Source organism: Rhopalosiphum padi, chromosome 3 (assembly GCF_020882245.1).
Source record: "Rhopalosiphum padi isolate XX-2018 chromosome 3, ASM2088224v1, whole genome shotgun sequence".
Lineage (NCBI taxonomy): Eukaryota > Metazoa > Arthropoda > Insecta > Hemiptera > Aphididae > Rhopalosiphum > Rhopalosiphum padi.
Genome location: NC_083599.1, coordinates 40,210,383 through 40,228,682, shown reverse-complemented (window position 1 = coordinate 40,228,682; position 18,300 = coordinate 40,210,383). Strand labels below are relative to the sequence as shown.

The following is an 18,300-nucleotide window of genomic DNA, read 5'->3' as shown; positions in this document are numbered from 1 at the left end:
TTAAAAATGCATTAAAGAATACCAGAAATAACATTTGCGTAGATATTCTTCAAACACGGATAATAAGCACTGTTGGTTAGCTGAACAATAGTAGTCATTTTCATTATCCGTTGATCTCTCAACTGTTCAAAAATATATTCTAAATTTTGTACTCGATTATTCCAAAACGCTACTTCTGTAACAAAATTCAAAAAATGTTAATACTTTAAGCGCAATTTAATCCTTTATTATGTATTTATTTATAGAACTAAATTTGATTGTAGACTTTATTGATTGTAATATTACCAGCCCAAGGCGTTAAGTGTTGATTACTCTTAAATGCCGATACAGAATCTGCACTTAATACTTCAGTTATTTGAGTTGCCCATTTTATAATAACACCTTCAACAGCTGATTTAAAGTGTAGATCGACTATTTTTCCATCACTATAAAATATAAAAACTTATTGACCAAAGCCAAATCATTTTTCCCATTTTTTTGATCAAGTAATAATTTACATAGTCATTATAGTCTTATTACGTGAGTATAACCTAAATTTATTAGTAATTATTAAAAAATGTTTGTTTTTATTAATGTTTTTGTTTTTATATTTTAGGTAATGTTAGGTAGCTCGATACAAATAACACGAAAATGATTAATGTTATTTTTATTTGTATGGACAAATATTACACAATTTACAAAACAATTTCGAGGTTAAAAATAATATCTATAAAAGTTTAAAAATTCCATACAGTCAAACTGAACTGACTTAAAAATTTAAAACAACAAATCATTTTTTGAAGTTCAAATTAATTTAAAATAAATACTTTGTGATTCGTTTTCGATTAAAATAAACATTATTTAAAATGTATAACACCAATAAAATAATTGGCTATTTTTTTTTTAATCCAGACTATTTAAAATCCATGACTTATTATAATATAAACTGAGGCACTGGGCCACTGCAGGGTTTTGAAAAAACTAACACACATAAAATAATAGATCACTTAGTTTAATGTACATAATACATTTGATACATTTTTATTATATGTTATATACTCGTTAGGTATTATTTATTTCATTAAAACAACTAATCTAAGAATTTCAAATTATATTTTATTAGTTATATATAATATAATATCAATATATAGTACACTGTATCGTCTTTATCACCCTTACCTTTCTTTAACTATTTTTTCAATAGTATCCAAACGTTCCACGCCAACTGGCATTGGTAAAATAGTTTGTCCATTTATTTGACCTTTAACTTGGTATACAGTACTTTTCAGACTATGGACATGTTCTTTAACGTCTAATGAAACTACAGTTGCCCAATTTTTATGATTTTCTGGATTTGCAAGCAAAGGAACAAAAATCTGTAAATTTCATTAGTAACTATTACAAAATTAATGTATTACACTATTATAGTAATAAAATAGTTAAAAATAAAATTTTTACAATAAAAATGTATTTAAAATATTTAAAATTCTACTTAAGTAGTTAAGTCAAAATGATACTGAGATAAATAATTATATTTGTAACATAAAATTTTTATTTTATTTACATTTTTATTAATGCTTAACAATTTTAATTTTTTTCTTGGGTAATAAGTTTAAGAAAAATATAGACATGGTTCAAGTCCAAGTTCATACTATTTTTAAAAGTATAAAATATGATACATATTTATTTAAAAACTTTAAGATACTCTCATTATACTGTACAAAAACTTTGTAATTATTTCAGTTTAAGACTTCTCCCAAACATTTTTAAAAATTATAAAATTTAATAAAAACCAAAATTATTTTCGAAGAAAAACTAAAGACCGATATTTGAATATTTTAACCCGATTATGAAAAATTTAACTCTTCTACCTATTGTGAATAAAACCATGCTGAATATTATATTTAATAAGTAAGTTAGTTTATTACTTCTTTTAGCTCATATATTTTTATTTTATCGTATTAGTTTCAATAAAATATTATATATGCTAAGACTTAGGAATAGAGTTATCAAACTATTGTTTTATAATTTTACCAAATATACATACATACTACATTTTTAGTTTTGTTTTCTAAAAATGATTCGTCACCTTTTTTCACTCCCATAATTTAATATAGTATTATAGAAATAAAAAAACACGAGGAACAGTTAAAGTTATCATTTAAATAATTACTTCAATCATAAACCACGAGTCCATGAATATAACTAAATATAAATATATTAATATATATCACTTAATTACTCTTTGTCTCTATATCATACAACATAGTTAGAACTCGGAAACCTAAACGAACTACACGTACATAATTAAATTGAAAAAGAAATGTTATATTATGGTTAAAATTGAGTCTAAAAACATAATTTATAATTACCTACTATTCTGTCTTTAATTTTTTAATTCAATCTCCGTGACAGATGCTATATATATATTATATATACTATAGGTATACTATGTACACCTCAAAACTCAAAGTTATACATTGCACAAAATATTATTCATTTAAATGTTCAGTTAAATACAGTTGTATACTACAATCTATATATAATATTAAATATTAATTATAGATACAGCCTAATATTTTTCAATTTATCGAAGAAACTACCTAGTGTAATTAATCTACCGTGAACCTGCATGTTATATTATAATATTGATCAGCAAATTAAACCAAAAATAATCGATCAATATTAACAATATTCAAATGATACGCTATACGCTCATTTATGATAAATGGCTATATAGGTACCTACTACAGCAATAATATTGCAACAATAACCAGCCGTGGTATATGGCCAAAACCTACGTGCGCCACACAAGGCCATAACCGTAGTTTGTAAGCAACGTATAGGTATTATACATTATAATATATTATATTATTTTGTTTGAAGAACGTCACACTCAGAGCTCTCCAATACTGCTTTTTTTTTTTATACTTTCGTGACGTTGTATAAATACTCCGTGGCCGTGTAATGAGTACAAAATATAAGAACCACGTATGACACGAACCGAGTAAACAGAACAATAATAACATCATGAACGATCAACAAAGCTGAGATAGGAGATGATAAAATTAAAGACCGTCTTATAAATAGTGTAATATTACGAGTGGCGTGTGTACGTGACTTACTTATTATTAAATACAGGCCTAAAATAATTTACTGATTGAGTCGAATAACATCACATTATGCATAACATATTTTGAAAACAATACATTAGATAATATGAGTACATCTCAATTATTCAATACGTTTGAATAACGTCAATATAATATTATTTTAATTACTATTAGTTATTGTATTAACCTGGTTTACAAATTAACATTTATCATTTATGATTTATTATTATTTTATGTTTACCGAAATGCATTAGTAATTATGAAATATAATTAATACATTTTGAAATGTCGCTTCTAGCTTAATTTAGTTGAAAACTTGGCAATGCAAAATGAATCCGCAATCGTATCTCTTTTTTGGTAAATTTATAAATCTTTTGATATAGGTGTATTGTAATCGTTAGTAATGAATTACGAAAAAGTTGAGGCTTCCGCAATTATTATGTTTTATTTTAAACAATTAATTATATAACACATACATGTAATATATAAATATTACAGTTATAATAATCCAATAAATATATAAGGCAGATTTCCGATTGTAGGCTTACTTAGATAATGTGGAACCAGACGCAATAAACGAATTAAAATAAATGTTACAACTACGAACTATACGGAGATGATAAAATAGCAATCGATCAAACTAATATAAGTACCATATACTATCATTCAATCATATCAACGCAATGAAACCGCAATTAAAGAATTAAAATAAATGTTACAATTACGAACTATACGGAGATGATAAAATAGCAATCGACCAAACTAATATAAGTACCATATACTATCATTCAATCATATCAACGCAATGAAACCGCAATTAAAGAATTAAAATAAATGTTACAATTACGAACTATACGAAGATGATAAAATAGCAATCGATCAAACTAATATAAATACCATATACTATCATTCAATCATATCAACGCGATGAAACCGCAATTAAAGAATTAAAATAAATACCACGATAATCAAATTATACAAAGATACTGGAACTAACAGTACGACAATTAAATTTAAAATATAAATGTCAATCACATAATTACGGACAGACAAAATTATCTATATCAAAAATGCCGCACATATACATTCAAAAAAGATCATCGACGAACGCGTATAAAAACCACAACGCCCTCACAGCAGCGCGCTGTGTAAAAATCTCACCAATGCGACACACAAGCTCCAAGCAGAAACACCGCCAAAAGAACACGAAGAAATACTGAAGACACGCGAGAACAGCACAAGATTCGATTCCGCGTACTGAGACCTTTTTTATTATTAATTTCGTAACGTTGCGTTGGTTCCCCGTTTTCTAAGTATAAACCTAGATTGGTATATTGGCCTTATTACTTAAAACTTAAAAACGTTCGTATAATTATTTATACTGCCTGACATCCAATAACATATTGTCCTATGATCCTAAATCCTAATTTTAATATCTATCCAACCCTTTCTAAATATCTTGCAGCATTAATATACCAATATAGGTTATACTCGAGCCCAAACGACTCAGTATCTATCTTAATAAAGTAAATCGGATCGTATATAATAATGCTTATCGAATCACGACACCGAGACACCTAAACACATCCATTGACGAAAAGGTAAGTGGAAATTTAACAAATATATATATATATAAAATTAAATACGTAGCTTCATGTCGACCCAATAATATAATGGTAGCAGAATAAAATAATGTAGATAGGGTATTTGATTTCAATTATTTAACAACCAACTGCATTTAACTTCCAATCATACACAAACTTATTTCCCCTTTAATCTCTATTACTTGTTGTCATTTCATTACTTTACCAATTCACCAATACATTTATATTCCCATATCATAGCCCCTTCTCTCTCTCTTTTTATTTACTGCCTTACTCGCACTATTTTATTCTACTACATACAGAATGAGCAATAAGATTTTACAACATTGCCTTTTTTTTAACTTCAGTATATACTTATAGTATTATGAAAAATTAATTTAATCATATTTTAAGATATCTTTAATAACTATATTTATTGAAAAACAAATTTTCACTTATTTTAATTATTACATGTGTACATTTATAATTGCATATGTAAACGCGAAAAACAAGGATAAAAGCAACCTATACTTACATCATCCACAATAGTCGCCAATTGTTCTATAGGCTTGCTTGCCATATCACCAATTATAAGAACTGAACTTGGATTGTCCTTAGGTACAACAACCTTGGCAATTTTTACAAAATAAATCGCTTTAGTTTTTAGAGGAACTGGAAAACTGTCCATTGCAAATAACTGTGCTGCCATATTCTAAAAATATTTATTTAGTTTTAATATAATTACTAATAAGTATATATAATAGTTAGCACAATATAACATTTAAAAAAATTATATTTAAATTATTAAAAAGGCACATACTTTCTTACAAAATATTAATTTATTCAATATGGATCTATTTATTTATATTCTATACTCTATAGGTAATCGTGGAAGTAAAACATTTTAACAATTATTTAATTAAATATTTTATAGAAAAGATGTTACCACGATTATTAATAAATGTAGACTTTTTTTGAATAATGAACCAAATAAAAAAATGTATAGTTTTCACATTAAACAATTTACAATTTAAAATTAAAACATTTGCATATTAATACAAGGTAGACCATCATTTTCAGTTTTAAAAATGTTTCAAAAATTATTATTCAATACTTTTATATTTGCATTCAATGTTTGAACTTTAAAGTATCAAAATACAGAATATTTATTCTAAATCGTATACTTTGAATGAAGTAAACAATATGTCTATTATTGTTTTCATAACTATGTGTATTTTTTTTCTGTTCATTTTATCTATACATTGTCTTAATACAACTCGTCAAATCGTCAATATAACACAACAAGTAAATTAAAATAGAAAAAATAAAACGAGACAACTTAAAATTATAAATTAATTAATACAAATAAATTGTGGATAAACTATTTTAGATTATGATTAAACAAAATGTTGTTGCTAAATGGTATTTTATAATATTTGTGTGTTTTTTTATCAGTTATTATTTTTTTTATAATATATAAGACGTTCCAGTTTTAATTAGTTCTTTTATCATATATTGAAAAATAGGTTTTTGAGTGCTAAACTCGAAAAATACCCAATAGATATTTTTATAATAATATAAATAATATGTAAAAACTCACTGAATAACTCGGCTTCGTTCGTGTGTTAAATAATCGATTCGTATATTGTATATAAATTGATTTTTTATTATGATTAAACTATTTAAAGCCTAAATTAGTCACAAAATTGGAAAATAAAAAAGGCTTGTTATTCTTTTATATACAGTGTAACAGAAAGACTTGATAAAAAAAAAAAAAAAAAAATTGTTACTTAAACGTATGACAACAATTTTTAATATTATATGATGAGTAAATAATTTAAAAAATATACTCATGTCAAAAAATTCTCAAAAATCATATTTAAAAAAAAGTTATTACGTTCCAATTGAATTTAATTAAAAAATATTAAAATTAAAAATTAAAAAAAATTCTAAAAAATAAACTACTTGACTTATAAATCTTTTTACTATATTTTTACTATCAAAATTGTTCTTATAATCAGATTCACAAATTGGCTGTTTTAAATTTATACAAAAAAATTTAAATCAAATTTAATTTTTTTTATTTTCAGTACTAAAAAAAACATAAAAAAATTAAATTATACATGTAATGCTAGGGTCTCTAAATTATAAAAAAAAATTGAAAATATTAATTAGAACAAAAGTTATTCCAAAAGTCAGTTATATCTGTTACACCTTGTAGGTATATGACCTATATAAGATTTCATTATTGTTTTGCTATTATTTTATATTATAGCTATTACTTATATAGTGTAAAGAAAATTACTGAAATTATCGGAACAATAATGAAATCTATCGTTTATATGTTAAAGATTAAAATTAAATTAATTTATACGTAATACGTTTTCATCAATTATTTATTTAAGTACTTTTAAGACGTGAAATTATTTTCAAACAAATTTAACAATGTTTTCTTTTAAGTATAGGTATATAATATAATATTTAACACTTGTTATTTTTTCATCATTTTTATCACGTGGATTATTTGCAAATGTAAAATAGCCCCATGTACCATACCATAAAGTTTAATCTATAAGTACTCATTATTAGTCTATAGATTATATAGATTATTAATCTATTAGTACCCACTATTATAATACCAAGATTTGAAGGTTTGAATTATCTTTGTCCGATTAAATTTATCATAATTCATAATTTTAAATACACCACCGACTATAACAACGTAAGCGAAATATAATACACCTTTTATATCTGATAGCTGTATTCTGTGCAAATTTTTAAATTTCATATGATAAAATTCTTATTTAAATTTTTTAAATTTCAACATAAATACAATATTTTATTTTAAAATATCAACTAAAAAAGTAAAAAATAATAATAGTCTTGAATCATATTTTTTTGGCTATTTAAATTTGAAAACATCTCAAACTTAAACTTTAGTTAAGTCTCACAATGCTTATAAAAAAATAATAATAATAATAAATAATATTATACCTATATATAAGTATATTTTCTAATGTGAAAATTTATTATCTAGAATATTTATTATATAACTAAAAAACTAGGTCTTTTATTTAAATTTAAACAGTACTTGCTCGTGATGAAAAATTAAATTTATTAATATATAATTTAATTACGGTACCTGAAATATAATCAAAACAATACAATCTGGATTATCCAAGAAGTTGTAGACCTTTGAACCTTGTTCTTCTGTCACCATTAATCTGAACCATTTTTCGGACTTAACTTTCAAAGCTTTTATTATATAGTTTCCAAAAAATTCAGGTCGTGGATCTTGTGGATTGTCATTTCCTTCAGACATTTTGTCTAAAAATTAGGTTTTAACGATTATTGACAAAAACTTCCTTAATAATGTTATTAAAATTATATTATTTTGAGTTACTCTAAAATTTGATTTTAGATTGCAATATTTTACTATATGATTGGATAAATAGATTATTTGATACAAAAAAATATATTAAATCTCAACCATTCTAACATGATGTACCTCGATGATATTTATTTTATTTATTTATTTATTTATTTATTCACTCAATAAAATTCAATAATAACAAATATAGCATCGATATTTACTACCTTAAATAATATTATAATTACCTGATTGAGAGTGTACTAACTGATACTACATTAATACGATGTATGTGCGTACATAATATTTAACGATGCATAGAAACGAAAAGACTTGCTTATTATCGTACATAGTAGCTAGTGAACCGTTTTGGTGGATGAACAAAATGTCACAGTAAACCTAAGCACGAGACATTATATGCAGTAATTTATTGGAGTATCGTGTCTTAAATGTCGTATGCGTGACAAATGTTTCCCAACATTTTCTTTAAGTTCAAATCACGAATATCTAAGTTTAAATGTATTGGTTAAGTAAAATGCCGTTTGTCTATAATATAAATATATATAATAAATAATACAATAAGTATTATTTTTATAAAGAAATTATATTATTTTTAAAGTTGATGTTAATCTTCTATTAGAATTAAAATTTAATGTATTTTCTTTGAAAAAAAAGTTTTTGTTTTATTAACTTACAAACAACGATATTTTAATTTTTTTAAGTATGGTTGTTCTTATAATTCTTAATTCTAAATCTCAAGACATCATATAGGTAGTCACAAAATAAAAACCAATTGATTTTGAAAAAATTGTAAACCCCTGATTTGTATAAATGAATCTGGAAAAAAACATGACTGGTTTAGTCACGCGATTGTAATATAATTCCTTGCTATGAAAGTTTTTTACGTTCAAAAAAATATATAATATGAAAAATATAAAATAAACGGATTGTTTATTTTATTGTCATAGTAAACTCGTTACAAATAATGTACTTTACTCTACCCATCTACTGTGAAACATTTTAAACATGCTATAAGCTATAGCCTACTTTTTTACCATTTAGATTTTTATACTTACCAACATTTCTAATTTTTTTTATATTGGTCCAAGCGTTTTTTTAATTTCATTGCAGTTAAAATAGTATTATAAAATATACAGGTACATACTTGAAATGCATAATTAATTAAAAATTAATGATATCACGAATTCCATAATTTTAAGTGCAAGGTTTTTAATATTTGCTTTTGGATTATTTATAGTTTTTACATCAAAGAACGAAGATATTTGCTCTCAATTTAAACTTTTTTTACGTTTATATGCTGCAATGTCTAGATATCAATATCATAACCATATAAGGTAATAAAATTATTATTAAATTATTTTTCAATAAAAATTTATATTCTTTCTATGTAAACGGGATAAATTACAGATTGTGTCTATCTTTTTTAGTTGTAGGTGAATTTTATGTAATATGTACCTACAACCTACTTAAGGACGTCTAATAAAAAGTTTTTAAAATTATAATGATGGTTATAGTAATTATTTGTATTTTATATTCATAAAGTCATTATTTAAATCATAGTGGACTGTTTCAAGTTTCTGCAATTGAAGTGAATACAAATAAAATTATAACAAATTTACTAAATTTGTTTTAAAGAAATCGTAATTTTACGTTTGAAATTTGAATATCTAATGTAATCATAATTTTAACATCAATCGCTTATTAAATTTAATATGGTTTTATTTTTAATAAAAAACTTAGATGAATGTCATATTTAATTTTCAAGGCTTAATGATAAAATTCAGATCAGTTGATAATAATGGTAGTGTTAGTTAAAGTTAGATAATTAAATATACAATTTACTTCTGTGTAGTACAATACAGTGGGTTCCATTCCAGTTCACTCATCTAAACTTTAAATAGGTATTTATAATATATAAAAGTTATACTGATAACTACTTAAACAAAATTTTATTTTATAATATATTAAAATGTTTAGAAAAATATTTTGCTTTAGAAACTAAAAAATATAAGTTGCCTCAAAATATTATAACAACAAGAATAAATTCATTTTTTTCTTCGAAAATATTATTTTGTACTCAACTAATTTTGTATAGAACACTATTTGTTGAAACTATTATAATATTTTATGGATCTTAAACGTGCGCAGTCGCAGTGTAATTTCTTAAAGTCGATTATGAATTATTTTTGCTCGCTGGTTAATAAGAATTATATTATTAAAAATTATTTACATTTTCTAAAAAAATATAAAGATAGACAACTGGTTTCCACAGCGGTTACATAATATAGGTAATTAAGATAGTACCTATACCGGCTATACCTAGTATCCTCACCACTGTCTACTAATATAATACAAAATATAACAATAGTTATTACAGTAATAATAAAAAAAGAAATAGTATTAGATAATTAAATTCAAATTTTATTACACCTACCGTCAATAAAAAATGATTCTGAGTGCAAAACATTTGTCAGCCTATATGTGTATAAAATAATTCATGATTTGTCAACAAAATTTTTAATTTAAGTGCCTATAAAAAAAATTGTAACTATATATCTTCGATAATTGTTAATTTTTGTTAGAAAAGTATTAAATATAAACTAAAAAAATTTGAAAATATCAGTTGAGAAGTAACAATAAAACAAAATGTTGTCAAAAACTAAACTTTGATCAAACATTCAAACATATTCCTGTTAATCCTTATTTTTTCTGATTATTTTAAACAGCAGTGAATAATTGATTCATTTGACACCACAAAGTAAAAAATACGTTGATGTCTACAATTTTTTACCAAAAACTTCATCAAAGTTAAAAACTGGAGCATTTTTTCTACTACTTATAAAATCCAGTAAAATAAGTACCTAACGAACAACCACTATACAGTTGTGTCAAATGTACCAACCTCCAATAGGTATGCGCAGGATTTTATGTTAGGTGCCACATACATTTTTTAATGTTTAACCGGCCTTACAGAACTAATAAGTAGCCAACTTATTTCCCTCGTTATATGGGTATAAGAAATATAGTAAGTAAAAAATAATAATATAATGTATTATAATAATTAATTAAAATATAATTTGTAATATTGTGGTTTTTTTCTGTAGTGTAGCTGTGTACATGTACGCTTGATTTCATCGTCAATAATAAAACGCATCTATTTTTAAACTTCTCATAATATTAATACATACTATTATCATCGTCAATATACCATATTATATATTATACATATTATGATGTTTACTTTTCCAAAGTATTCGGGTTTTTCTTCCAACAAAATCGATTCTGTCCTAGAACCATAGAAACAAATGTCATAACACGACGATATGGCGTGTAGACGTGTATAAAACTATACTTTTGTGTTCAATTTGCATGCATCTCTAGACTTAAACCGTACTTCATTGTTTACGTGATATTCATATTTATATATCTATGAGTGTTACACGTCGTGTTTGGCATAATACGCTATTCTGGATAAAAAAAAATAGTTTAAATTTTTACACTATACTACAAAAATATTAATTGTCATAACATAATTTCGATTACAGTATAAAAATATTAAAAAAAAAAAAATGAATTCAATAATCGTACCCGACAGTTTACCGGAGATATTAAAAAAATATGTGAAAGCTGCGATCCGATCTCAGCCTAAAGACATTGTAAGTTGGTCTGCGGAATATTTCAAAAGCACAGATAATCAATACATTTCATCGGGTGCAGAAAATAGTATTAACACTAAACAAAAACAAGATCGAACTCTATTCAGAATATTAGCTTTTCAAGTAAGTAATAAGTATCCGACAATTATATGCCTTAAATTGAACTTACACTAACAACTTACACTATCAATAATGTAATTATTTGTTCATAATAATTCTTTCAGTTAGGTACCACTATAGGCACTAAAGAAAGAATAGAAGAAGTTTGGTCGGACTTATCGCTCGATTTCAATCTATTAGAACAAATTTATATGATTGGGAATTTTCGTGCTGAACACGTGGACATGGTAGAATTTTTGGGTATAACTTTTGGACATTGGACAAAAGTAAGATGAATTGATATTTTTAATAATTTATATAAGATACATTTATTACATGGATAATAAATAATTAAGACCAAATCTCAACAAAATGTATAGGTAGACATATTTTTTGTTTTTAATAACTTCAATATATATTGACATCATTAATAAATTGTTTTATGGATTTTTAATATCATTTTAGTGTAATATATACACAATCTTGAATATTTATCAAAATCATCGCAAGTTAGATACCAAACAGGTATAGAAATAATATGAATATTATAATAATTAATATTTTTATGAAAACACAACATACTAATGTAAATTACGAATATCGATATAATTTATTAAATATCAATTGAGTCATAGTAAATAATAATAATAATAATTAATTAATTCTCATATCCGTGCAAATACAATAAGTAAATACTCGATAAATATCTAATATGAGACATTAAAAATATTGTAACCTTTGTGACTATGTCCGATAATTATAAATAAAACAGATAACCATAATAATCGTTAACTCAAGCAATTGTATGTATTAAAGTAATTATTCATTAAAAAAATATTACGTTAATATTTAAAACTGTATTATTCATTGTTTATAAATAATATACGATATCTTTATTAGTTATTAGTGTTAATACGTTATTATTTATTATCTATGTAGATATATTTTATCTGAATGTTTTAAATGTTTACCAGTTTACCATCTGTAATAAAAAATTACGATAATATTAAAAATATATATATATTTATAACGACATAACAATTGATGTATAGTAGTGTATAACAGTATAACACTATAATGTCTATAACTATAAAACATAAATGAAGCTATCAAAATGTTGATATTTATTGAAAGAAAAAAAAATGTGCCTCTTATCTCTTATACTTATTTATACTTTATACATAAAGAAATATAACTCAATTTTTTTATAAACTATTAAAAAACTTTTATTTTTTTATTTTATAATTATGGAATTGTTTTCTTAGCTTATAATAATACTTTTTTAAATTTTTAAATTTTTGTTTTATACAATTTACAATACATATATATTATATAATGATATTAGTTATTACTAATAGCTTTTAAAATATAGTTTATGATGCAAAACGCTATACCAATTGATTAAAATATATTAATCGAAAAAAATATGGATGACAAACAAATTTAACCATAATAATATAAGTCATAACTACATATTGTAGATACGGCAAACAAATTGTGACGTGTCATTTTGATTAAATTTATTTATTTATTTCACTATTTCAGTCACTAAAAGAAACAATGTTGTTGTGTTGCGAAGCGTTTTGCAAGTGTTTAGCCGCTGACGGTTATTTTATGCACGTGGACGTCGCCTGCAAGCTCTATGGGTACCTCGCGAAATTGGATTGTTCACTTCCGGGTGACGATTACACAGGTCGGTCGTATACATATATTACGTGGTAATTCCTGCTAGTGCTCTTTCTATTTTATATTTACGTGTCCACTACATATTTTAATCAACGACAACACGTTTTATGATTTACCTAGGAAAAACTGTTATCTCTTAACTACACAATAATACTAATCTAACCAAACGTAAGGCAATAGTTATGGTATCATATTATATAATATGCGCCTCCTACCGAACCCCGAAACTAATTGCCGCATAGGAATGATTGAAATTTATTAAGTATACGTATTTTGTTGCGCATGATAATGTGAAGCTCCACTGGGTAGGAAGAGCGGGGGAAGCTATATTCGTTGTACAGAAGACACTACAATTAAAACGCACTAAAAATAAATACTAATTTTTCTCAATAATATCTAGTGCAAGGCGTAGTACATATTATATGTAATAGAATATATATATATGTCCAACGTCCATGTCAAATAACGTATACAATTTTTACTAACAAATAAACATCAAATATTGACCTAAAAAAATATTTAATACAATAGGATTTGATCATACGTATTTACTAATATTTACTAATGTACCTACTAAAGAACGCAAATAAATAAATGTATATAGGTACTTACGTATGTCATCAGAGAAGGTACCTTAATATATATATATTTTTAATAAAGCACTGCAATATTTTCTTTTCGACTTTTCGAGTATCATAAAAAGACCAACAGAGTTTTATGAATTTAGTATAAACAAAAGCATTCAAATAGGCCTTGATTGTGTTGTACGAATTTTAAACCTTCGGAAAAACGCAAAATACAACTAAAAAAAAAGTCCTGTAGAGTTGATATCTTAAGAGTGCATAATTTCTATTTTCAGGGATACTTATAATGTAACCGTGTCTAAGTGATATTAATTTTTACACATTTCATTTCACGTTCCAGGCGGTGGCAAACCTGCAGTGGTCCAAACCAGCAAGTCTTTGGACGTGTCTCCAGCGCCGCCAACCGAAGGTGACAATTTGAAGCAAAGCGATGTTAGTGTGTCACTCGAATCGATTTTGTCTCGTCGTCTAGCAGCAACAGCCGCACGCGGTAAACCGAACACCGGATACCACGTACTGGGTATCGGGCCGACCGCGTCCGACGATCAGGTGCAAAAGGTGTTCGTATATTTCAGAAAATGCGCTGCTGACAACGGCGGTTACGTGTACGATTTCGACATCGAGAACGATCGTTGCCCTCAGTTGGACGCTATTAATAATAATTAAACCGCGACCTAAGTGTCGTAACTGCTGTACATTTAGTAGTTTCGTTCCGTAACGTCATTATACTTAGCGGATAACCCGCTACCCGCGCATGTCATCGACCCTATAGTGTGGGTTCGGATTCAAATAAAATCGCGGCCGTCGCGCCGGTGCGCACCTATTTAGCACTAACGCCGCCGTAGCAATACTACGCCAATACTACGCAACACGCATTGTGTTAGGTATACATATAAAATAAACAATTGCCTAAATAGTAAATTGTATATAAATAAGTCATATAAAATATAAAAATTTAAACGAACTAAAAATAGACCATAAGGCTTCAAGACTTAAATTACAAAAATGATTAGGTACCTACTCGTTCATAATAGGAATATTAACTTACAGCACAGTATGTGAATATTGTAAATTAAATATATCATATTCGTAATAGATAAGATTTGAATTTTGACTAGTCTATTAACATTTGATTCATTGAAAATTATGCAATTGTTGATCCAAAATGTTTAAACCCTTTTTCAGTCCAGCCGCCACAGCACGGCGTCCGTAAAACCGCAGTTAGCCAGTTAACATAAATAATATTAAACAATACTTTCAATAGAAATCCCATCGAATAATAAATCAAGTAAATAAATATCTTATGAAGACGCTTGCATAATTTCGAAGACAAAAGCTGCAATGCATTTGTTAGATATCTGAAGTTGAACTGAACAAAACAAACAAACAAAATCAAAAAAGAGCTAAAAGATATTTTTGTACAATAACGACAGGATGTTCACTAGATAGTATAACCATACAACTTCAAAGTTAACCACCATATGGCCTTGGACACTGAAGTCGAGCACGATCACATAAATACCGACACTAGAAGGCAGTGCGATAGTTCCGGGAATGTCGACAAAGTACATATTTCGGTAGTGGGTTTAATCGGTTACGGAGCAATTTGGACGTTTACAGAGATGAATTCGTGGGTATACCGTGACAGATATAAATATTATGTTCAAGTCAAAATTAATAGTGCCAGTTGCATGTAAGAAAGAGCGAAAACTGTCAGAGAATGAGTCATGTGTGTTTCGAGACTTGCAGGTAGGATTGAAGACGAAACTGCTAATAATAATTCTCATAGTCACGCGCGCAAACCATCATTCAACTTAAACGTCATCTAACGACATGTTTACGTCGGAGTCTCGGAGACTATTTCGATCTGTTTACAGGCAAGACTGATTTATGTGATGGGCACTGCGTCAGACTTGTCAGATTTACATCGCATGGGAAACGAAAGAAAAATATTTAAGTATCACCGACAGCTTGCATATCAAAATCAGCACCACTTCGAGTGTAGATTGCGTCCTACTAACATCTTGTCGATCTGGAGGAACGGCGAGGCCGCGATGGACAACAAAATTGAATCGCTGAAAGTCAACCACCTCTTCGAACACTGACGTCATTGCCGTAAATAACGAGATTAGCAACGACGACTGGCAAACTCTGTCGATAACATTCAGCGGTTCACGGTAGCAGCCGTCTCACCATATTATACTCGTGTGATACTATACTATGATGAGTACCTCCCGCGTGCCAGATTGTGACCAAAAACCGCGGACCGCGGATATTCCACGTGGCATCTGCTAGGTTCGTCGGTCCGCACGGTGCCTGATTGACTGCGGTGGACTTACGATTTTGGTTCGCCAACCGCCTCATCCGGAGCACGGCCATACTGTACCGGCTACAGTCACCAAATCAAAGAGATGGCGACCGAATGTTTTGACGTCGACCGAGGCACGTCAGGTTCTTAAGATGTGTTTGCAGACGGAACTTATTGCTTTTGAGCTCTGAGTCTACATTTTCTACGAGGCTGTGCACTGTGCTAGCCGTCGAAAACTCAGTAAGGATTGTCGCCGTAAGCGGACGCTAAATAGGTACGACTAGCAACGACAGCAACAACTCCGTCATGACGACACATCAGTTGGCATTTTAATATTCGGGAAGGGGTAGGGAGGGAGGCTCTTAGATCGATAAAATCAGTGGCGACGAATGGCGGTTAATAGCAAAACTGATCCACTGCCGTAAAAAAAAAGCGCAATACGCTTGTAGCTCAATCGCCGACAAATACGACCATCGTAGTTCATTCCTTTATTCCGCGAAAAAACAAAAATAATATTTTTATTTTATTTTTATTAAAATATATGTGGGATAAATATATATATGAATTGTGTGATGATAATATATTCCACTGTATAATATACATACTGTTATTATTAATTTATTGCTTTAATTAGACTATACTATTATCAATATTATCATTAATATCTCTTGTAGATGAAAAAATAAATTATATATATATAATATATGTGTGTGTGTATGTGTGTGTGTGTGTGTTTTATCATAGTTTAATTGTGTTTCGAGTATAAAATTACTGAAAAATCGATTAATTTTTTATTCGAATGAAATATTATTAATTAAATAATCGTCTAAATAAAATTTTATTCGAATAATGCCCAACTTTACCTATAGGTACTCAAAACATTTTTTTTAAATATTTAGTCTAAATTTAATCAGTTTAACCTATTTACTGCAGGGATTTTAAATTAAATTATTTTTTTTCGTTGTAAATTGTAATAAATATTTAGTGTTTTAAATCTTATAAACTTACCTACAAGATCGCACATAAGTTATTCTTAATACGATTTAAAAATATTAAATATACAAAGACACCATTTATTTTCATCAATAATTAATTAAATTTCAAAACTTGACAGAATCGAAACAATTTGCAAATAATTTTAATGTTTAGCCTTAAAAATGTAAAAATTATATCATCATAATTTTTATAAACATTTGAACTTTAAATTCGAACACAATATATATTTAAACAAATATTCATAAATTTAGTTAGGTATTTTGTTGATATTTTTTCTTATTCAATGACTTGAATTCAAATTTATTATATTAATTATAGTGAATAAATTGATAAGATAAATTTGATACCTATATACTTAGTATGTTATTATAGACTATAGTATTATAATGTGGGGTAAGTATTGTACAAACGGTTCACCCTTATGAGATGATACCACAAGAAAAATAAAAGTATTATATTATAATGTATAAGTATTAAGTAGTATACTTCCTATGTAGTTACTATAGTTATAGACTTATAGTCTTATAAGACTATATTATCAAATAGGTATGGTAAAATTACTAGAATCAGTTTAGTTAATTGAACATTCATAACTACTTATTGTGTTAACAAAATACATATTTATCACATCTAAATAATTTGTATTCTTTTTTTTGTAATTACTCATATCACACAAGTTAAGTTACATACATTAATGTTTAGTTCACTGTGATAATTACTCGATCGTCGGTCAAACACAATTTAAAATCGACATTTTAAAAACATTGTTTGTAGATATTTTTAATCGACTACAATAATAGATGATAAGCTGATAAGATAATTTTTAATATTCCAATACCATAGAAGTAAAATGTATGTAGGTACGCAGTTACGAACCCATTAATAGTGTAATCTTATGATATTTT

At 26.7% G+C, this 18,300-nt stretch overlaps 2 protein-coding genes across 2 annotated transcripts in view; one reads left to right on the top strand and one right to left on the bottom strand.

The window, feature by feature from the left end:
* The window catches only part of LOC132926979 (dynein beta chain, ciliary), a 75,626-nt gene extending 67,046 nt beyond the window's left edge, over positions 1-8,580 (bottom strand). The window contains exons 1-6 of the mRNA XM_060991419.1: positions 8,294-8,580; positions 7,818-8,002; positions 5,211-5,387; positions 1,159-1,355; positions 286-425; positions 23-175 (exon numbers count right to left, since the gene is read on the bottom strand). Of these exons, the coding sequence (XP_060847402.1) occupies positions 23-175; positions 286-425; positions 1,159-1,355; positions 5,211-5,387; positions 7,818-7,997 (847 nt within the window). The 5' untranslated portion in view covers positions 7,998-8,002; positions 8,294-8,580. The remainder of the gene's footprint in view (positions 1-22; positions 176-285; positions 426-1,158; positions 1,356-5,210; positions 5,388-7,817; positions 8,003-8,293) is intronic.
* Positions 8,581-11,378: 2,798 nt separating this feature from the next.
* Positions 11,379-17,100, top strand: LOC132927416 (ropporin-1-like). The gene is made up of 4 exons (XM_060991937.1): positions 11,379-11,845; positions 11,947-12,108; positions 13,367-13,514; positions 14,432-17,100. The coding sequence occupies exons 1-4, from the start codon at positions 11,636-11,638 to the stop codon at positions 14,755-14,757; spliced, it is 846 nt and encodes a 281-aa protein (XP_060847920.1). The 5' UTR covers positions 11,379-11,635; the 3' UTR covers positions 14,758-17,100.
* The last annotated feature ends 1,200 nt before the right edge of the window (positions 17,101-18,300 follow it).

Excerpts from the sequence above, each read along its gene's own strand:
- LOC132927416 (XM_060991937.1), top strand. The coding sequence starts at position 11,636 with ATGAATTCAATAATCGTACCCGACAGTTTACCGGAGATATTAAAAAAA. Across the intron at positions 12,109-13,366 it reads CTTTTGGACATTGGACAAAA|TCACTAAAAGAAACAATGTT; the intron begins GTAAGATGAATT and ends TCACTATTTCAG. Across the intron at positions 13,515-14,431 it reads TCCGGGTGACGATTACACAG|GCGGTGGCAAACCTGCAGTG; the intron begins GTCGGTCGTATA and ends TTCACGTTCCAG.